We start from the raw sequence: 23,547 nt of genomic DNA, 5'->3' as shown, positions 1-23,547 counted from the left end.
ACATCCCCGCTTTCATTTTTTCAAACTGATTTTAGATAACTAAGCTGCAATCGGATTGGTTGCTAAGTGTATTGGTTGCTAAGGAGGCCGCGACACGCCTCGCCCCTCATCCCCGCACACAATGGGCTCGGTGCCGGCGGCGTCTCTGCAGTGAGCGCTGGGTGTGGCTGCAGTGCTGGGAAGGGGCAGGGCGGCTGCAGCTGACGGCTCGTGTCTCCCGGACTTGGCCTGAGCACTGACTAGAGAGTCAGATCCGCGCTAAACTCCGCCCCTCGCCGCCGGCCCCTCCCTCCCATCCCCATCGCTGCTGTCTGTGTCACACATCAGCCATCACACCCAGCACACTCCGGGCTCAGCATGGCCGCGGCGCTCAAGGACGGCTTCGAGAAGTTCCTCAGCCAGAAAAATGTCTTCACCGACCTGCTGGAGAAGATTGAGGCCAAGACTGGCGTCAACCGGCGCTACATCGCCCTGGGTGAGACTGCGTGCCCGGCCGGCCCTGCTGCCAGCTGATGTGCTGCTGCTGGTGCATGACAAAGGTGGCCATAGCAGAGAGCGCTGTCCTCGGGCGCTGCTGCTCTCTGGTATCACCTCCTTTGTGGATCTGCAGAGAATGGGCTCTGTGTGAGAGCTGTCAGCGGTGATACAATGTATCGGATGTTACTGGTGATACAATGTATCGGATGCTACTGGTGATACAATGTGTCCAGGGTGTTATAGCAGATGTGTTGCAGAATCTATTTATGTAGTACAAGGCATTATACTCCCAAATCTAAGACGTCTTCTGAAAAACAATCAGGCTTGTAAACTTTTCCTCTGAGGATGGCTACAATGTCCCATCAATTTCTGGGTACATTGTGTTCTTTGCCACCACATGGGCAGCTGTGGAAGGTGTAGGTGGTGGTTGGTGCCCACCTGCCAGGTGTTGCTGCCGCACATCTGACTATACAGAATAACAATGAAGTAGCTGCTGGCCTTCCACGTGGTGCTCAGCTGGCAGTAACATATGGCAGTGCTGGCTCTTACCAGCCAATGAATGGGCCTGGCCTCAGCAGACCAAGCCTTCCATGTGCTACCTACAGGCCAGGTCAGATTTTGGAGCAGAGAAATGGAGTTAAATGTTTCCATCTTTTTTCCCCCTGTTGACTTCAATGGGTTTAAAAAATAAAAAATGCAAAGCTTTCAGTTTCCTTCTGCTGCATTAGGTTTCCTGTTTGTAACAGAATAACAGAGCAGAGACTGAAAGCCCTAGCAGATGAGAATGAGCCCTAACAAGTATGTCTGCAAGACTATTTTGCTTGTTTTATGCTGAGCTATATATATATTTTTTCCAACTAGCTGAGGCTAGGCTCACTTCTGCTTCGGAGCTGCAGATCCAGCGATCCCAGATGAAATACTGCAGCCTGCTGTGATATTTCGTCTAAGAAAACACCTCCCTGCATACCAGAACCTGAGCGGATCCCGTTGTAGTCAATGGGGTCCATTTGGCAGAGTTCAGATGAAGCATTTGCCAGATCCAGCACTTGTAGCTTTCTGTTCGGCTCGAAGGATGAAGCTGAACAATAGAAAAAAATCCTGGTGTGAACCGAGGCTCTCATCAGAACACTATGTGCTACAATACAGCAGATAGAATTAAAATATTGGCGAGCCTTCAGGTTGTCGCCACTATGATTTGTTACTCAAATCGTACACCAGCCAGCGGCGTGTCCGTGCCAACATTGTAACAAAAAGGTAATAAGTATCAGAAGAGGCCAGAATGATGATGTTCCTTCCAACATAGAGGATTCCAACACAGGGAGGCCTACGTATTATTTAGCGTTAGTTTGAGTTCCTGCAGTGATGTAGTCTATAATGTAAGTGAATGGGGATAACAAGTCTCATTTATTTGCAGCAGAAATAAATCAACAGTGGATTTGAACATCCTCCGCATGCTCTACTTGTGGGACAATGCTGCAAATTAGTTATTGTAATGCATTTCGTGGTGAAAATCCACATGAGGATTTTAGTGGGGATTTACTCTGCAATGCATGATTGTACCCTTAAAGGGATTTTCCAGCTTTAATCTACTGTGTTTTCCTAAAAATATGCCCTACCATAATTTTTGACTATTTTTGGGGAGGCTTGAAATATAAGCCCTAGCTAGATTACATTAAATAAAAAATGAATACATTACCTAGCAGGCGCGGTCTGGGTCCCTCCTGCTGGTCTACAGAGTTCCATAGCTCCGCCAGGCTTGCTGCACTCCTCGGCTACCGACAGACCATCACTGTCTGCATTCATAAACCCCGCCTCCAGGAAGTGACCGCTGTTATTGGCTTAGAGCAGCGCTCTCTCAGGAAGAGGAAGAGGATAATATAAGTCCAGAGGCTACATAATATTCTTCCTACCCATCACTAACTCCAGCTATTCTATATGGATGGCAGGATCAACCAGAGTACACTCTCAGACCTGACCTCCAAGGAATGTGGGCCATCACCCTCGGTGGAAGGGGGAAGTCTAAGGCTGCATGCACACTGGCAGATTTGCATTGTGGGTTCCACAGCAAATACCGCCCATAGCATGATATGGAAAAATGATTCTTCCAGCACACGAGTGAAAACCAATTGCGGTTTCCACTGGCGGAGGAAAAAAATTGCAGCACACTCCATTTTTTTTGCGCGGATTCTGGATGGATGGCTTCCATTGAAGTCAATGGCAGCCATCTGATCGGCGGCCCTTCCACAATTGACATTGCAGAAAGGTCACGGATTCCGCATCATTGCTAGGCGATGACGCGAGAAAAGCAGGAGTTTAAAAAAAAAAAATCTGTACTGCGCATGTCCGACGACGAGATAAAGAAAAGCAGGTACATGTGGATTACACTGTGGGATTATGCATGAGGAATCCGACCTGCCTGTGTGCATGAGGCCTAAGGGCGCCTACCCACTTGCGTTGCCGATTTTCGTGCGTGAAAAACGCGGCGTTTTTGCGCGTTTTTCGCAGCGTTTTTTGCAGCCCTCCATTGACAATCATGGGTGCATTAAGAGAAAAATAAGGAGACATATGCAACTGACAGTTCCTATGTGAAAAAACCCCACGAAACGGAAAAAAAACCCCAGATGGACAAGAACACATTCTATACTAATTGCTCTTGAGAAAAAACGCAAAACATCACAGGAAAAAAAATCGCAAGTGGGTAGGCGCCCTTATAGTGTAAAAAGAAAGAAAAATGCAAAATTGTTTTTTTTTTTCTCCCTGCCCTCCAAAACAAAAGTTCTGCTATACATAATATGTACCCAAAAAGTGATACCAATAAAAACTACAGCTTGCCACACAAAGAACAAGCCCTCATATGGCCATGTTGATGGAAAAATAAAAAAGGTATGGCTTTTGAAAAGTGGAGCTGAAAATCCCCCCCAAAATGGGCCGTGTCACTAAGGGGTTAAATCTCACTCATACATTTTGGTCAGTGGTGTACATCAGTATTTATAAGCCGACTGGAAAGATTTATACCTCTTCTGCGTTTTCGCTTAGTCTACTGATCTAGATCTGAAAAGTGTGAACAAGACCCAAGATGGGTTAAATTCAATTTTTACCCAGGTTACACCTAAATCAGGTCACCAGAACCTCTATAGTAAAGATGATCCCAGTGGCCTCCCAAAGGGGGAAGCAGTACCAGCGGATCACTTCTGGTGTCAAGGCCTGCCTTTTAGACAGGGAAAACCTCTTTTTAAATAGGACACCAGATGAAGCTTATATGGCAGCTTGGAGTCCATAAAGCTCTGTTTTCTGATAAGATTATATCTTTCTACAAGCAGTTCTTTTAATTAAAAGGGTTCCCTGGGCTTCTACAGCTGTTAACCTAACCTTTGGATAGATCATCAATGGGGGTCCGTTGTTCCAGATGCCTGCTGATCGCCCAATCCCTGCTGTCATCAGTAGTCGGTGGTGGAGGAGGTGATCCCTACTGTCCTCAGTAGTCGGTGGAGGAGGTGTACTAGCAGTCTACACTCCAATTGAAATCGATGAGAGCGCTGCCTCCTATTACACTTCCTGCTCCTAACGAAGGAGCCCTTTATGGCTTTATTTTTTTGGCCATTAAAAGTAGGCATATCTGTAAGATTATTTTGGAGAGCAGTAACTCTTTTTCACAGCCGCTACTGTAGATAAGGCATGTGATCGGCAGGGCAAAGCATGAAGTGTGACAAGTCATGAGACTGATTAAAAATGTGGAAATAGACTTTCTTGCACTCCCTGTGTTAATTAGTCAGATGAGCTTTGCAGTATCGCAATCACACCCATAAATCCATCTGCTCGCTGATCAGGTAGTGCAGAGCGTAATTGTCCTCACACGTGTACCTCAACGGGTAGGACTGTTTGGCATCGCACCCATTTATACTCCTAGTTGGTAAACTACTGTATAGAAAAGGTCACGCACATATGTTAGAATAAGACCTAATAATGTATAGGGTGTTCTGGCAGCGTAGTAATAAATTCTGCAACCCATGTAATTATCTTCGGTACTCTTTACCCTCCGCTCAATATATTTGCATACACATCTCCATTATCTGCAGGTAGGACTTCACATCCCACATGACATTAGACTGTCCGCTTTGCTCAGATGCACAGGTGCATGCAGTTTTCGGTCGGTGAATACACAGTATTTATTGTCTGAAACACTGCATTTTATGCGCGTGTTACTTTTTTTTGGGCGCAGGTGAGCTTTGCGTTTTTACACACACAAAAAAGTGATAACAGAGTTCGATGTACCAAACGCTTTTCGAATCCTGTTTGTTATATTTTAGAACATTTTTAGTGAGGTTTTTTTGAAAACCTAGTTCGAGCGAGCATTGCCTTTAGCGAGTATCTTGCCCGCTCGCGACTGCAGGTTCGGGTGCCGGCAGCGGGCACGGAGCTGCGGGGGAGAGCGGGGCGGAACGGAGGGGAGATCTCCCTCTCCCTCCTCCCACTCCGCCCCCCCGCTCCCTCGAGCAATTGCCTTTAGCGAGTATACTCGCTCATCTCTAGTTGTAAAGCAACGCACTTGAATACGCTGCGTTTTTGCTAATGTCTGTGTTAGACTGGCCTAAGGCCCAATGTCCACAGGCTGGTTTAATTTACGGAATCCGCGCAGGGCACTCACAATCAAACCTCCCATAGGAATGCATGGGTGACCACAAATTAATTAAAGAATGCGGATTTGATTTGCGGACCTTTCGGTCCGGAAAAAGATTCACAGCATGCTCCATTTCTGTTCGGATCCCATATGGACGGCTTCTATTGAAGTCAATAAAAGCCGCCCGATCGCGGCACACCCTCAGCTGACACTGCGGACATGCCGCGGATCCACGGGGAAACAGGAGTTTGAAAAAATAACAAACTGTGGAGAGGTCCACGCGGACGCTGCTGTCGGCAAAATACAGGTACGCAAGGCTGGATTCCGTGTGGGATTTTCTGACCCACCTGGAGCTGGGTGATAGATTTTTTTTTTAGACTCCCGCAATCCAGCACTGTCACCCAGTGAAGTAGGTGCACAGCACAAAAATAACAACATAGTATGTTAGTTCGAAAAAAGACGTAAGTCCATCCATCTCAGTCTATTACCACTCCAATGTTGATCTAGATGAAGGCAAAAACCTCAGTGAGGTAGAAGCTAATTTTTCTCATTTATGGAAAATACATTTCCTTCCCAGCTCCAAGTCTGGTAATCGGAATAATCCCCGGATCATCAACCTTTCAATCTAACTCTTTTCAGAGTCTCGTCCATGTGCTCTCCCATACAAGTCTATGGGTATAAAAATTCACCACTCGGCTCCTTGTCGTGTCCCCGAACAGCACCATAACTTGTTCTATGGCCCTGTGAGGATCTGACAGGTTCCCTTTAACACACAATCCAATTGCACACCTCTGCCATACTTTATAGAGCAATGTCTACTGCATCCAGCATGATGGCACACATGAAGAGCTTTCACTCGCTGTGACCGAATGCTGAAGACTGTGTTTGGCCAACTGCAGGTTCGGACATGTTGATGCATGACGTTCAAAACCACCTTTACGGTGTTGCCAGATCTACCAACCGGGGAAAAAATACAGGCAGTCTCATTATTTTTCAATCGGCCCTCCTATTTTTTTGATTGGGGTCTATTTACACCACAGCTGTTGTGAGTGATACTTTCCTTCACTTTCTTCTTCTAGTTGGCTACAGGAGAGAAAAAATCTGCAGGGTATTTATTTTTTTAAATATGGCGCCCTGTGCATGGCATACATTGCATAATATTAGGGGGTTTACTTGTGGTGCATCTTGTGAGGAGCTCTATTTCACTTCCTCCAGGCTGAAAGATGATACAGTCAAGCCGGCCACTCGGCCAATAACCTAAGATGGATGTTGGATGAATGCTGCGTTCCTGAACATTAGATTGTTGGTCCAGTGAGATGAGATCTCATGAATGACCGATCAAAAACTAGAATTCAAACAAAAATAGATGAGCGCCTCGTGAGGAAAAAACAAACTGTAGCCAAAAAATGATATATAACAAAGGTGAATGTAAGGTGTACTCTCACCTGGTGCTCGGTGGACTTCTCTGGTTAGAGAAACCACCGGCACCCGGATCCACGATCTCCTTAAACATATATCTATGGCTCTCAATCCAGATTCCTGGAGAGTCGTCCTGGGGAAGGCAACCCGCTGGGGGCTGAAGTAGGTCCACTCGGTAAAGAAAAAAGAACCCTGCGCTCCGGAGTCCAGAGAAAACAGCCGTGCACCCGCACGTTGCATTAAAATTTAACCCATGTGATACGGGTGCACGGCTGTTTTCTCTGGACTCCGGAGTGCGGGGATCTCTTTTCTTTACCGACAAAATCTAGAATTGCTTTACAGGTTGACCTAGTGAAAATAAATCAATGATGATTTTTCTCTGTGCGGATTAAAGTATGCCACTAAAAAGCTAAGTATTCAACTTCACTTAGTTTCCAGTGTCCCAGAGTCTCCTCACCCAAATTCTATGCCATGTTTTCTGTTCATTCCATAGGATTTTTTTCCACTTAAAGAGAAGAGGGGGGGGGGGGGGGGGGGCAACTTCTTCTTTTTTGTTTCTCTCAAGCAACAAGGATGTAACATACAGTGAGAGGATTGGAGGGACCCACAGGCTTTCATCCGCAAGTTGCAAAATATACTTTCATATGAGGTTAAAGCCCCTGTTGCTTTATACGGAGCTCCAAATCGCTGGCTTCCCATTGGACTTGGAGGTTTCCACATCACAACCATTTTTACAGATTGCCAAAATTTTATCCACGTAATTCATCTATTTCTGGAACTGAGGATCTAGTTCTGTAAAACACTAATGATGGGACCAATTTGTATTAAGTGGCTGTATTGCAGCTCCATTTTGTATGAAGTTGTAGTAGGGCTGTCATTGCAGCACGTAGTACCTGTATGACACCTGACAGATCTTTAAAAAAATACAGCTTGCTTTCTCTGATGCCCTATGTATGGAGTTATTCTCCAGTACAAGCGTTTCTTCTAGGGTACAATGAATCCATACATAGGGCACCCCATAGTGTGCTGCCATAAAGGCTCCAAGACCTTTGGCCATTATTGCTCTGTGCCTTTAGATAAAACATATGCACTTGGAAGCAATTCCTGCTGCGGTAGGAGATTGCATTGGGTACATTTTCCTTTGGATATATGGAACCCTTGTGTAATGACATCAGGTGCCTTATAAATGTTGACACTTAGTTTTTTTTTTCTCTTTTGTAAAGACGTTTAGAATAGACAAACGTGTACATATTCATGTCTGTAGGACAAACTTCTGTGTGTCAGCCTCATGACTGACTGTTTAGTTGTTCAACTTTAACTTATGGCAAAATTTGTGACTTTTTTTCAAAACAAAAAATGTCATCGGCCAACATCGGAGTATTTTTTTTCTTTTTCCTATGTATAAAGGGTGAAATAATGCAGATTAAACTTTTTCCTTGGTTTTGTGACATTGATGTTCTCAGTTGTTGTACTTCAATGTATGGTAGTACCTATACTAAAATATATATATTTGTCAGTGTAGGTACTACCATACATTGAAGTACCACAACTGAGGACATAAATGTCACAAAACCATTCATTGACTTTTATAGGTTAGGCAGCTTTCTTCATTTCACTATTATGATACTGTGTAGCATTTATGTGTATGGTGTTAACTTTACAGTTGCCTATTACTGTACTTACACTACATAGATCAGTCGTGGTATAAAAAGCTGTTGTCAGTGTAAAATGAGTGGCCCGTGACAGCTGAGCCTGTGCGTATGGGAATGTGTGTGATTTGCATGTGTAGGAGGGTGGAGAGGGAGGTAGACTTGGCAGTGCTAGTGTTGACGTGCCCTGTAGGAAGTTGTAGCCAAACACTCTAGAAGATGATTCGGTTCCTTGCAGCCGGTAAGCAGCAGAAAAGTCTCCATAGTAAAACTTTGCTGATGCATGGAGAGCTGAACCTTCATCTGCAGCACAGGAGGAATTTTGGGGTTGTGCCCTAGTCTTAATCAGAAGCACATGTATTTGAGGTGTCTTTGGGTGGTAGTACTGTCTGAACCGAACTAGACTTTCCAGTTGAACGTGTTTTTATACAGCGCTCAAACATATGTGGCACAGAGCTTGGGTTAGAAAACAAGGAATTTAGGTTTCTGCTTTGTCAATAAGTAAATGGAAAGCCTTTGTTCTGGTACCTCACTGTATATCGGCTGATTTAGTTAAATGATCGCTTTGTTTTTTTTTTTCCTGAACAGCAATCATTGGCATCTTGGCGGTTTACTTGGTGATCGGTTATGGGGCGTCGCTGCTTTGCAACTTGATTGGATTTGCCTATCCAGCATACATTTCGTAAGTGCCTATTATATAAGTGTGACTTGTCTCTGTGTCCTGCTGTCAGCTTCTGCTGTTTCTTATTCCAAATTAACATGCAATTAGGTCTGTATCTAAATTATTCACAACTTTCTCTGAAAGATAATGAGCTTGCACAGCTCGAAAAATCCATTTTTGCATCGTGGTGAGTTTGGTGTACATTTTGAGGACCATTTAGCATTCATAAGATTTTTCACAAACAATTTAGTCTTTCCTTTGCTAATTTTATAATGCGTGGACTACTGAGCGCTGGCAACGAGGGAATTGCGAGAGAGGTAAGTATAACACTTACATCCCCTTACTCAAGTAGATGACATGCTCTTTAATATCCTAGCCACAGCCAGCGGTTTAAAATCAGGGAGTATTGCATACTGTCAGTGAAAGGGTTAATGCTCTCATTAATGACTAACATTCTTATTTACATTTTACAACCTATTTCACTAGCTATAAATTTCCCATTATTATCTAGGTGCGGTTCTGTGAGCATGAACTTAGTCTGCTCTGGCCATGAGTTTGCATAGAGCACAATGTGAAGCCTGTTACGTATGTCATTTAATCTGACACCTATTCTGGCAGGAATGGGTCTGCACACAAGCCGTACTGTTGTCCAACTTCTGCTTTTGTCGCAGTCCATATTCACATTCACTTATTTCAGCTTGCATCCCAGGGAATGTTAAATGCCTTTCTTGCTTCACACGGTTCTAGTCTTCATCTCGCATTGTGCTGGATTTTAGTGCACTTCAACTGACATGTATTTTTTTTAATTGCAAGAGAAATCATTATGTTAATGAAGGTGCTGTAATTATATGTATGTGATAATGGGGCTAGATAATCTCATTAGATCACCATAGACTTAACCACTTCAAGACCAGAGTGTTTTCAGTTTTTTTTTCCATCTTCCAAGAACCATGGCCCTTTTATCTTTCCATAAATATAGTTGTATGGGGGCTGATTTTTTTTTATAGGACTAGTTTGTATTTTTAATATCACTTATTGTATCATGTAGTGAACCAAAAATGTTTAAAGAAATTAAATCTGTTAAAAAATGCAATTGCACCATTTTTACTACTTTTGAAAAGTAAAAGCTTTTTTTTCCAGCTGATTGGGATTTATGAGGGCTAATTTTCTGCGGGGCTAACTATAGTGTGTTTTTTTTTGTGCCATTTTGGGGTATTTTAATCACTGGTTAGTCAAGCTAGGATAACAAAAAATGTAATTCAGCATTCTTTCCTCTTTTTGTAAAGTATTCATATTACAGGATAAAGAAAGCAATATTTCCACAGTTTGGGCTTTTAAAAATATGGCAATGGCAAATGTGGGGGTTTTGATTGGTTAGATTTTTTTATGGGATAAGGAGAGGTTCTGAATTATCTTTTTTTTTAACTGTAAACATTTTATTAAATTACTTTTCTTTGTTTTGTCCCCATAGGGGACTTGAACTTGTGATGTCTTAATTCAGTGTTTTCCAACTCTCAGAATATCCTATAGTAAGAACACTTGCGGCACTAACAATAATTACATCACCTGTGCAATGATGAGGAAAACATGACTTGATGGGGTACCCAGAGGACTGGAGTTGGGAAACGCTGACTTACCGTATATTCCGGTGTATAAGGCGACTGGGCGTATAAGACGACCCCCCCCCCCCCCCCCCCAACTGTCACTTTATAAGCCGAGAATACGATGTAAAAAAAAAAGCAGTACTCCCCTCCCCGGCGTTCTGCGTCGCTGCTGCAGGCTGTCGCTCCCTCCTCGTCCCTGACAGAGCATTGCTTTCTGGATGGCGTCAGCCAATCACAGCCATTTAATGATGTCATTGGATGGCTGTGATTGGCTGAGCAGCGTGAGTTAGCCAATCACAGCATTAGCTTTCTGGAGGCTGGGATTTCAAGCCCCGCATCCAGAAAGCAATGCTCTGTCGGGGACGAGGAGGGAGCGACAGCCTGCAGCAGCGCCGCAGAACGCTGGAGATGTTGAGTACTTTTTAAAATGTATTTATTTTTTAAATTTTGTATACCCGACGTATAAGAAGACCCCCGACTGCAGAGCAGATTTTTTGGGGTTAAAAGGTCGTCTTATACGCCGGAATATACGGTTTGTACTCTATACTGCAATACTTAATTTATACACTCATATATATTTATTTGCGGTGTTGCCTATCGGGGTTTTAATATAGGCATCCATACATGGCAGTCCTACAGGCTGCTTGGCTAACCCATCATCGCCCTGCAATTGCATCCCTAGTCAGGAAAGTGATGGGGTGCTGTTTTGATCGCCTCATCTAAATAGCTAACTGCTGCGATGAATGCTAAGTTCTATCACAGCCGTTGCCAGCGGGTATCAGCGGACATCATCTGGGTATGGAGTAGACGCTGCTTCCAAGCCTGCTCTATAAACCCTTTGTGACCATGATGTGGTTGGGAAGGGGTTAAGAGGGATTATGCCACAATGCATATTTAATGCCTGCCCACAGGATGGGGTAATAAATGTGTGATTGCTTACACACCGGAGAATCGCCCATCTGAACTGATGCATTGGAATCCAATGTATCAGATGGTCGTGATTTTCGGCCAGTGTTTTATTGCTGCGATAAAACGCTCGTGCGAATAAAGCTGAACATTGTATAGAGACCGTAACACACTGGCCCCTTCATTTTCAGAATCGGGGAGTCACAAAAACGGCAATGGCGCATCCCACTGATATGCCACCTTTGAGTCGGGAATATACCTTTATCTTCTACCCAGCTGCTTTTGGTTGGCATGTGACAGAATCTATTGTTGTGAAGTGCGTACATATGCTATTATCACACCTGACTGAACTGCTCACATCAGATTTATCAACAGTCGTAGCCAAACATGACTGAGATGTACGTTTTGTTCAGTCGTGTCCTTAGTTGCCCTCCGTCATCCAGCAGAGCTGAAGGGCTAGCTGTGCTCTCCTGCAATTATGATGACTCAGAGGATAGGTGATAAATGTGTAATAGCTGGAACAATCTAGAAAGAAAGTAACCAGCCCACTCCAGATCCACAGGAGACCACTGACTTGTTTGGCCATCCAGATAAGCAAGCAACTGTGAAAGGAACTCCAGCTGGTCCAGAGACCCAGAAAAATATTAACCCCATAAGCATCAAGCGCTGTTCACACTAGCTTTTAATCTCTGTTCTGGATTTCCATCTCTCTGTTCTGTTTTTCGGGCAGAGATGGAATTAAAACTGAATTAAACAGTGCCGGCTTTTACCCCATTGAGTTTGTTGTGTTTTTTTTTTTTTTTAATGGAAAGTAAACAGATATGTCCGTTTACTTCTGTTACGTTTCTGTTTTTGCAAACAGACATATATCCGTTTGCTTTCAGTGCTTAAAAAATCCCATTTTCTTCTCTTTCAGCAGGCGGCGATTTTAAATCCCCGTCTCCTGAAAGGGCTGTGTCTGATTGGCTGAGTGCTCAGCCGAACTCAGCCATTCATTGAATTCAATGAATGGCTGAGCGCTGACTGGGATTGGCTGAGCACTTAGCCAGTCAGACGCAGCCCTTTCAGGAGGTAGGAATTTAAAGAGCCTGCTGAAAGAGCTTCAGTACAGTGCCGGCGAGCCAAGTGGCTAGATGACATGGTGGTGGCGAAGAGGTGAGATAGAGTACATATATATTATAGAATTTATTTTTTTTTTTACACAAGTTTGGGATGATTTTCAGGAAAGACAGCCCATTGAAAGCAATGGGAGAACATCGCATTCTGCCGTCATAGGTAATTCTTTACTCCCCGCGGGGAATATTTACTTGCAGCATGGACCTATGCGGTGCACGCATGTCCTAGCTTTTACAGGTGCGCGAATTTGCATACCTGTAAAATACGGACATGTGAACACACCATAGGAAAACAATGGTTCTAATAGATGCCTGGTTTTGTGCACGCACACACACAAATACACACTCGTGTGAACGAGGCCTTAGTATGTGCTTGTGTAGTCTAAAGGTGCTTTTACACAGGACAACCCGTTGGGAGCAAGATGCTTGACGCGTCATCCCTGTGATGATCGTTTCTGTGCTGGAGTATTAATGCACGTAGTAATGACATGACATTTCAGACCACAGAACACTGTCATGAGATCTCAGTAGCTTCCTGAAATGACCACTTTAGATTATTTTTACTTTTCCTGTAGAGTCTTGTCATTTCTGGTTTCTTTGATTTCTCTGTACTTGGGACAACACAATAGCGACGTAACAGTCCTGAGGCTGTATAATGTAACAATGTAGTGATCCTAAAGTAGCAATGTAGAGACAGATGGCAAAGGAGTAAAGGCCCACTTACACACAAAGATCTTTCAAATGACTGAAAGATTTTTTGATCTATTTGCAAAAAGTGTTAATGGCCATGAACACTGTATCATCGTTTGCACGTAAAAGGGCCTCTAGAAGCTGTTTGCAGAGCCCAGCGTGTGATTAATCACAGGCCCAGCTGTGCAAACCGCTGCATTGTTCTCTTCATGGCTGCTGGCAGGTTACAATGTTATCTGTCGACTCCCCTGAAGATAACATCCCGTGGTCTGTTGATAGATACTTTATCTCTCACTAGCTGAACGATGGATTTTAAGTTCACATTAAAATCTTCATTCAAGCGAAAACTGCACAATGCCTGTGGTTATATGGAACAATTATCACTCATTTTTCATCGTTTTAACGAATTTAGAGCGATAATAGTTACATGTAAGTGGGCCTTTACAGGCCGTTCCTGCATATAGCATGGTGTCTGATTGTGAGATCTTCCCGGAGAATCACATTCACAATGACTGCTAGCGATGGCAGTTGCATTATGAAATACTGCCTCCAAGTCATGTTTTGTAATCTGCAGATATTACAGCATATTTCAACTAAATGACGGTTTTTATTTTCCTGGCAGGCGGTTTTGAGTCATGCCATAAGTAATGTACATAGTTTTTACATTCCCATTAACCAATACTGTAAAGTAATCTGCACAGATGAAATCTGTCTTGTCACCTGGACATACTGGGTGTGTTACATCCACCCCCTTAACCCTTTCTCCTCAGTCTGTGCCCGCATATACATCACACTTCAAAGGTGTAACAATAGACTAGGCAGGTGATCATCATGAGCAATCTTCTAACCAGAGGACAAACCTGTTATATAAGGTTAAAGAACTTTTTTAAAGTGTTTGTTGATTTTTGTTTTTCCCCCCTCTGAATGTGAATTTAGCACTTCCTAAACTAGGTTTTTCAACCTAATTCACGGGGCTGCATTACAGCTTAGTTTAGTAAGTTCTTTAAGGAATCCATAAAGGTATGAGGAGTCTTACTGGAACAACTGACTCACATCATCATTTTTTTTTTATTTATTTATTTAAATTTTGGAGCCTCCTTCAATGATTGGGTTAATAAACAGGATTGAATAGCGCTGCACGCTGTGCTATTCTGTCCTGTAAATACCGGTGGGCATAACGGACATGAGATTGAGCTAATCAAATTCAATGGGTTTGGCACTATTCGATTATATCATAGGACAGGTGCGCTCGTCCCAGGGATTCAGTTTTCCTGTTCCAATAATGAAGCAGAAAAATGGAATCTGTAGCGCAAATCTGAGCAAGCTTTACTCCGTATACAGCTGATTTCATACATAAGTATACAGAGGGTCTTTCCTTCTGGATACCTAATAATTCTGCCAGGAAACAGTGTGGCATGCTGCATCAGATGCTGAAGATTTTCCTTCCTAGAAGATTTGCTGACAGAAAAGCCACAGGGAATATATCATCTAACTTATTTAACCCTTTCTCTCTCAGGCCAATATTCACATTTTCTTTAGCAATAACAAACTTTAGCTTGAAAAAAATCCTGTAGGTTCCTGTATGTACTGAAAGTAGACACCTGGCATGCTCCCAGCAAGCAGTTTTTAAGTAGAAGCGCCTTCATGCAACTTTGCATGAAAAACAGTAATGCACAAAAATTGTTTAGGGCTAAAATACTGACCCAAGTAAAACCTTAGATGCGCAAATCTTGCTAAAAAGAAATGTTGAAGTGTATTGTCCAAAAAATTGCATACGTACCGGTATAATTGCATAATCACCAGAACTGAATAGATCAAAAGTTTCTGCCATCTAAATACCATAAAACATTGAGTAACAAAGAGTAGTTAGATGCCTTCACACTCCTTGAGTAGAAAGACCCCTCTCTTCCCTCCCCTCACTATGACAATCGGGGAGCACTTATCTTCTCTTTTGTAGTAGGGGTAATAAAACGTGAACAAATTTCTGAAACCATAGTTTTATTGGAACGAATTCCAAAACTCCCTCAAATATAGATCTTTACATTGTGCCTAATACAAATATATAACTGCCGGTCCTCTTGGCTACCTACTTCTCTGCCCCTGTACACCCCTAACCTTTTGCCTTCCCTTAACCCAGTGTTTCTCAACTCCAGTCCTCAGGACCCCAAAACAGGCCATGTCTTCAGGATTTCCTTAGTATTGCACAGATGATGTAATTATTGTCAGTGCCTCAGACATTGCTACCAGTGATCTTACTATAGGCCATCTTGAAAACATGACCTGTTGGGGGTCCTGAGGACTGGAGTTGAGAAACACTGCCTTAACCCACTTTACCTCAGTTCTCTTGTCTCCTACATGGAGGGAGCTTGCTTTTAGGGTTACTGAGGGCCGTGAACGATTAACTACAACAGTATTAGAAAATTGTATAACTAACTGATTCTAGGATGAATTACCTTTACTTGCTGAAAACCTGATGCCCCCTATTAATAAGAATGTATACTGCCTTGTAAAATGCACTCTAGTATCTAGTCAATAATGGTTCTGTCCCATCCACTGATGTGGAGGATCTGTAGTCTTCTTCCTCCTCCAGTTCTGGGGATTCTGATCAGAGTACAATCTAGTATAAGCACAATTATAAGTTTGTAGCTGCGGGGCATCCGCTGCTAATGCATTAAATACACCTACTCAGTATTTTATAATGCTTGGCACAAAAAAGCTGCCACATGCAAAATGTTATTAATATCCGCCTCTCAATGGTCTGCTGAAATATGGAAACTTACTGCTGCTCGTCAGGCATACAGAATTGAATAATAGCTGTCTATTTTTTGACTTCTCTCAATTAGTAACATTTGTACGTATTTTATAAGGAATAGTATTGAAATAGATCAGTTTTGTATAATTTACAGTGGTTTCTAATTGACATCACAATCGAGATTGGCAGTAAGAACAAATATATGTAAATTTTGGCAGGAACCGTTAATTTCCTACTGATTTTGCTAGACGGTGTGGAAAGATGACCAATCCTTGCCTTCTGTGAACTGCTACTATTTGGTAAAGGTGATGTGCAATGGGTCATTTGATTCCTCTTGTCCAAACCGATGAGAGGAAAGCACTCAGTAAGATATCTGCCCTTGTGTTGAATGGTTGTAGTGGACGTTCAGCCCCCTGCCCAGGAGACAGCAGTCACTAGTGGGTGAGGCACTCTTACCATTTACAAGACCGGGGAGCATACACCGCCCCATACATATACTCTCAGGTTTGGAATGCTGCAGGGCCACATTCTGTCAGGGTGGATTTTTCGATTCTGCAATGAAAATCCACTGCAAATTAGAGATTAATGGTGTCTTCAAAAGTGCATACACATGTAGCTAAATAACACTGGTTTCGGGGTGTGCTGTGGGTTTTCACATTTGCAGCACACCTAGTAGCTTGCGGATACATGAGCTGACTGCTTTTAGAATCTCCCATTAAGACCTTTCGAGGTAATGGAGGCAGGAAGTCTGTATAAGAGCTGAGATCCCCATCTTCAATACAGAAAAATGTAGCAAAAACCAGTGGTAGGTGTTATTTCTAAGAACGTAGATGGGTAGTCTTGGCACAGAAATCTCTCCTTATTACTATATGTGGTTCTCTAAGCCTTATGTATCATCCATCAGGAATGTGTTTACCTGTCAAAGCTTGTTTCCTGTAACTACAGTGCTGACCATATTTGTTCTCTAGGATCAAGGCGATTGAAAGTCCCAACAAGGATGACGATACTCAGTGGCTGACGTACTGGGTGGTGTATGGGATATTCAGCATTATTGAGTTTTTCTCTGATATCTTCCTGTCCTGGTTTCCCTTCTACTACATGATCAAGGTGAGTCAATGTAAATTATGAACTGCACTCATAATGTGCTGTATAATGGTATAAGGATACTTCTTATTCCTGTTCTATGCTGTCCATATATTTCAGTTTATCTGCTTACTATAGTTTGCTAAGGAACCCATACTTGTCTTCAGAATCTTGTTGACTGTTTTTTTTTTCACTCAATGCCAATATTTCTTTTGATCACTTTCTTTAATTTTTTTCATTTCCAAAATAGCCTTCCCTCTATCAAATTTTTACAGATTGAGGGTGGCTTCAGACGACCGTGTATCGGCTGGGTTTTTACGCCTGGTTGATATACAGTGTCCCTCTGTGCACGGGGAGGAGGCTGGCAGAGCCGGGAACAGTGCAGAGCTTCTGCCCCCTGCCACTATTTGCAATGGGAGGGAGTGGGACGGGGCGGAGCTAAGTATCGGGACTTAGCTCCGCCCTCTTCCATTGCACATAGTGCTGAGGGGCAGAGATGAGGCGGGAGCTCAGAGCACTGCTCCTGACTCTGCCAGCCTCCTCCCCCTGCACAAAGGAACACCGTATATTGGCTAGGCGTGAAAACCCAGCCAATATACGGTCGTCTGAATAAGCCCTTAGACTAGTTGTCGATCTACTCAACTTTTTAAAAATCCCGAAAGAAACAGAACAGGAGGTGAAGGATGTCTAATTTGTAGAATGATCTGTAGCATTAGTTATGGCGGGTTTATTCCGAGAAGCTATTCTTATGGTCATACAAGTTTTTCCAGCGAGTTGTTGGCGTACCAACGATTGTGTGCTTCTATACAGAGTGATTGTTCTCTGCAAAGATTTTTGGCTAGTCGTTTAAAAACCAAACAACTGCCTTCTTACACCAAACTATAATTAATTCAAGTAGTTTAACAAAAGCCACAGGGCATCATAAATCATACATTAGGGGTAGATAATATCTATTTCATAAAACCCAGACATATAGCAAAAAGTCCCTCCTACAATATGTAGCAAACAGTAAAAAAGCAAACTTGAGTGCAGGACTTCTATAATTTAAATAAATATATATGTTTTTATAAGTCATAAAAAAGAAAAAAAAACAAACCCACAGACAAGTATAAAAACACATTAAATAAAAAAAAAACACTTAATGATGTGAGTCCCTGAGAGCATAATACAAATCCAAATAGATGTATACCACTAGATATGTCCAGGGCAATAGCCATCAATGCATTTCCAATACAACTCCCCACCCCCTCCCCATTCAGGGGTTTCCAGTGACTATCCACGGCCGAGGCGGAATATTGCTAGCGATATTCTGCCGCGGGGAAGGAGGGGGGAGCACAGGTGTCCAAGGTAAGCCTATCTGATAGGCTCACCGCAGAGTATCACGGCAATCGCAGCATGCCGCGATTTGAATCCTGCAAGAGGAGAATCGCTATGATTCTCTGCTCGTGGACGCCCGTGCTGCACTTTCCATAGCAACCCTATGGAAGGCTACACAGAGCGTGATTCGCGGGTGATTTATCGCCAGCAGATCATCGCCCGTGGACAGGCAGCCTAAAGGAACCTCTACGGAAAAGGGTTACATTTGATTTAAAATGTAACCTAGTTATAACAATTTTTGTACTAAGTTGAAACCACACAATTTCCCTATGGCTGGGCTTAACCAGGCCAGAAAATAGGACAAGTACTGTCAGGAGGACATGAGAGTTGAGCAAAGCTATTAGGTTTGCTGTTCTTGACATTTGAGATCTGCACAGTAATAGGCTTATTAACTTTCCCTTTTTTTTCTATGTACTCTTAAATGCACTTGTGTTAGTTTTTCCTTCTGCATGTATAACTTTGACCTTTTCAAATATCAGTAGTAACGGTTGTTAACCCTTCATAGGTGTTGCCCTTTATTTTTTTTTCCTTTTCCCTCCTCACTTTAAAAAAGTCATAACTTATTTTTCTTTTTAAATGGCTACATCAGGACTTGTTTTTTGTGGGTCTAGTTGTGTTTTTCAGTGGTACCACTTAGTGTACCACATGATTTACTGGAAAACTTAAAAAAAATTCTAACTGGAGTGGAAGACAAACAAAATTCTCCAGTCTTTTAGACTAGGTCTTTTTTTTCCCTACGGCGCTTACATTGCAGCAGAGGTGACATGATCACTATTCTGTGGAACCGTACGATTACAATAATGCCAAATTTATATACTTTTTCTGTAGTACTTATTTTTCAAAAATATCTTTGGAAAAAAAATAATTATTTTCTGCAGCCATCTTCAGACTGGCATAAGTTTATTTTTTTCGTTGATGGCATTGTGTGAGGCCTTTCTTTTTTGTGGGATGACTGTAGTTTCTATTGGTACCATTTTGTAGTTTGTGCCACTTTTTGATTGCTTCTTGTTAAATTTTTGTTCTTGGAGATGGAATGACCAAAAATGCACGATTTTTATTTTTTTTTGTGACGACATTCACTGTGCAAGATAAACGTGTTTATTTTGATTAAACCTTTACAGATGCAGCAATACCAAATATGCTTTTTTTATTAATATGGGAAAGGAAGAGCTTTTAGACCAATACAGAAACAAAAAAAAAACCAAACCTCTTCTCCCGCCCCCACCTTAGTCCCCATAGTCTTGAACTTGTGATCGCTTGATCGCTCATACATTATAATATAATACCACATTTTAAATGGCGGTCTATGAAGGCTTGCCACAAGCATGCCTTCACAGGCATTTATTCATGGCAGCCCTGGGGGCCTTTGGGACCCCTGAACAATGGCTAGGGCATTTAAAAAGGGTCAACAGCCGCCATCAGTGTTGGCACTGATCGCGGCTGTTGCAGGCAGGTCTCTGCTATCACAGACGGGCAGCACTCGCTTGTATGGAGTGAGTTCAGCTTGTGATCCCGCTCCTTATAAATCCCACACACCTAGGACGTAAATGTACGCCCTGTGGTGGTAAGGAGTTAATATAGTATCGTATTGTCAGACGTCTTCTGTTAATTCAGTCCCTGTCCCTGTAACGTAAGGATAATCTACAGCCTATTCCATCTGTTGTAATGCTCCCAGATGACATTACATTGTGATGCTCGGTGAATGAACCTTCCCATGAGTCCTCCTGATCAAGCGGATGCAGCAGTGGGGCCTGCGGGGCCTATTATCTTGTGGAACAGAAGGGTATTTTCAGGTGGATGTGGTAATTTGTTCCAGTCTCTGAAGCATAGCCGTGTCATAACAGAATAGAACACCTACAGCTACACATAGTGCCCTGTCAAACACCGCCTAAAATATGTGCCAGACGGCTGTCCCCTGTGATCTCTGCGGTAATGACTTGTTCTAAGTAAAACCCTATTAAAAAGTATTAATATAGCAAAATCTGATTGAACTGCCTGTGATAACACAGACATTGTCAGCCAGATGCTTGTAGCTTAGGAAGCTGCAAAGTTTGCTGAAATGTCTGTTTAGTTCAGAATGGTCTTATCCCTCCCTTATTAGTACATACAGAGCTTGTGGGGCTGCTGCCTTCAGGTAGCCCTACTACAGCGCTTTACATGTCTTTATATTTAGTACTAATTCGACTGAATCTCAAGATGTGGCACGGAAGTATTTTCCAAAAGATTTCTTGGGGTAAAGTCCTCACTGCTCTGTCCTAACAGGATCCAATCCCATTCTTGCAAGATAACATAAAGCCCCTGCACAGTTATGACCGCCTTAATGGCCGCATCCTACAAAGTACTACTCCATCATAAAGAAGAAAGGGCTCTATGGCACGGCCATTGCCAACAGTACTTGGTGTGCAGATTCCCATGCTAGAAGGGCTAAACAAGGACCTAATGGCAATCCACATATAACCCACTAAAATGAGTAATAGCGCCATGTAATGCTATCCTCCCGTTATTGCAGTGTGGATTTCTCCTGTGGTGTATGGCCCCCAGCCCATCCAACGGTGCTGAGCTGCTTTACAAAAGAATCATCCGCCCCTTGTTCCTGAAACATGAGGTACAGATGGACAACCTGGTGAAGGACATTAAAGACAAGGCTTCAGAGACGGCAGACACTATTGGAAGAGAAGGTATGTTCATGACTCTCCTGCAGATTGTGCCATTTATACAGGATGATTGTTGGGTGCTTAAGTGTCATCCCAGCCATCATCGCTCAGTGGATGGAGGTGGACCATGACTGAGATCACTTCTGCCCACCTCCATTTACAGTAAGCAGGCAGTCATCGCTGAACGAACACCTGCTTACACAGACCGATCATTGTTTGATTTTTTTAATTTTTTTTATGCTTGCCTAAACTAAAAAATGAATGAAAAGCGAATGAATTATGATTTAGTCGCTGGTGGTGTTTATACTGAACAATTATCATTCAGATTCGCACACTCTAGCGATAAGCTGAACAGTAGTGGTTAGTTAAAAGGGCCCTTTTACATTGATGTAGCCAATCCCAAATGGTTAAAGGAGTTTTTCTATAAACAACATTTATTACATGATAAATGTATGTTCACTGGAATTCTGACTGCTGGGATCCCCAACAATCACAGGATCGGCGGGCTCCAAGTCCTCATTGTGAATGAAGCCATAGAATCTATATGTGACCGCCATGTCATTCACTTCATTGAGACTGAGAGAGGGATAAGTGCTGCACTTGGACATCTCCATAGTCTGTGAATGGACTTTGGTCACGCATGAGCCCTGCTGCTCGAGTTTCACATCACCTGTGGATAGGTGAAAGTTTTTTATGGGAAAACCCCTCTTAAAGCTATGAAGCATATCAAATACAAGGTTACACAGCTGCAATATTAACCCCTCACACCCATGTGATGCAATGTGCAAATCTGAAGCTGCTGTATATTTACACCCCCTTCTTCTCATATCGGCATTTCTGCTGCATGATGGCCATAACAGCCTGCGATCTGGATGTAGTCACTGTGACCTGGACTCCCTTGTGCTGCAGGGGTACTACAATTACCAGGCGTCTAAGTCTGCATATAACTAACATAGGCTGTTACTTGCTGTCAGATCTGGACAGCCCCATGCTACAGGAATACTGATATCTGGGTTCCATCATCACTGGAATGCCCTTGTCTTGCGGTAAGGGTGTATTTACACAAACTACTTACTCATTCAAGTTTCGTCCAATTGTAATATGGACGGAACTCGCACAGGAAAATAACCCATTTTCTTCAATGGGTTAATTTACTAATGGAGATTATCTCTCTGTGTGAGGCCACATGTCCACGGACAGGTCGAAGTCTGCATGTGGGAGCCCGCAATGGAATCCAACCCTGCCCAAAGCCGAGGACTGTGCGTTCCTGTCCGGGTTGTCTTTTCTTCTTTACTGCGGAAATGCCGCCTGGCGCATATGTACAGTAGTGTTTTGGTTTTTTTCAAACTCCTGCTTTTCCGCGGAATCCGCGGCCTGCCCACAATGTCTATTTGGGACGGGCCGCGGATCAGACTGCTTCCAATGACTTCAATACAAGCTGTCCATGCAGGAACCGCAAATCAAATCCGCATGCTTGACTTCATCTGTGAACGCCCATGTTTCCCTATGGACGGCTTGACCTGTGAATTCCGCAATTCAAATCCACCTGTGGAAATTGGGCCTAAATGTGATTATTTATTTTCCAAGCAAGTGTGATGCAATTTTTCTATTTTTCCTAGCAGAACCACATTCTATTTTCAGACCCCAACCTTCTCTGGACTGTAATTATTTGGACCTGAACTAAACAATTTATACGAAAGAAATAAACTTAAAGGAGAAATATTTATAATTGTTTTTAGACATGCACAGCCCATAAACATGCTGTGGGTTTTAGACTTTTTTTGCTTCTATAGAGGAAATTTCTTGCTTTCTAAAACAACTGATTTAAATGTTTTTTTGTCTTTCTCCCAGCTAAACGGGCCACTGTGAATTTGCTTGGTGATGAGAAGAAGAGCACCTAATCCTGGCCGGATGGAGTCGGTCCCTTGTAGGCGCCTCTGTGTTATACAGGACACTGATATCACTTGTACTTCTCCTCGGACCAGCGGCCTGGAACACATAGCTGACCACAGATTGGGGAGCTCTGCGTTTCAGACCTTTCTGGTGCTGAGGGGCATTTAATATTGTTGCCTTGAAAACCTGTTTTTTTGATATGAAGACAAGAATGTGTTGAAGTAGCTGTACTATTTTGCTGTTGTCTGTAGAGGAGCTCAGCGTTTTTATTTAAAAGCCATCAAGTGTCCAAAGCTTCAAAATCCGTCAGTGTGGGAAAGGCTTTTATATGTATTGTTCTGTCCTGCATTTATTGGACCCGAATAAACAGTCACCATACTGAACACTCCTCCTCCTTGTGATTGTGTTAGTACATCCAGTTAGAAGAACCAGGCTAATGACTGATCCTAAGAGCTGATAGTTTATAGGCTGTAGTAAGTAAATGAGCTGTACAGGTCTCGCATCGATGCTCAATACTTAAAGGGACTTTGTCATTAAATTCATGCAGCCTGAACCGCAGGCATGCTTGTTGCCCCCATGTATGGTTTATTCTGAAACGCTGCAGCATCTCAGACTGAATGCACTTCGAAGCCTCCTCTTTGCCTGCTGC

At 42.9% G+C, this 23,547-nt stretch overlaps 1 protein-coding gene across 2 annotated transcripts; it reads left to right on the top strand.

Annotated features, from left to right (window-relative positions):
• Nucleotides 1-293: 293 nt before the first annotated feature.
• Nucleotides 294-23,281, top strand: REEP5 (receptor accessory protein 5). 2 transcript variants are annotated; one of them, XM_066603067.1, is made up of 5 exons: nt 294-475; nt 8,752-8,845; nt 16,860-16,998; nt 20,861-21,029; nt 22,857-23,281. In XM_066603067.1, the coding sequence occupies exons 1-5, from the start codon at nt 358-360 to the stop codon at nt 22,904-22,906; spliced, it is 570 nt and encodes a 189-aa protein (XP_066459164.1). In that variant the 5' UTR covers nt 294-357; the 3' UTR covers nt 22,907-23,281. The 2 variants fall into 2 exon arrangements, with proteins under 2 accessions (XP_066459164.1, XP_066459165.1); XM_066603068.1 differs by lacking the exon at nt 294-475 and adding an exon at nt 8,267-8,404.
• Nucleotides 23,282-23,547: the final 266 nt, after the last annotated feature.

Source organism: Eleutherodactylus coqui, chromosome 5, assembly GCF_035609145.1.
Source record: "Eleutherodactylus coqui strain aEleCoq1 chromosome 5, aEleCoq1.hap1, whole genome shotgun sequence".
Taxonomy (NCBI): Eukaryota; Metazoa; Chordata; class Amphibia; order Anura; family Eleutherodactylidae; genus Eleutherodactylus; species Eleutherodactylus coqui.
Note: the sequence above shows the minus strand (reverse complement) of the source record. Positions and strands in the feature narration are given on the sequence as shown.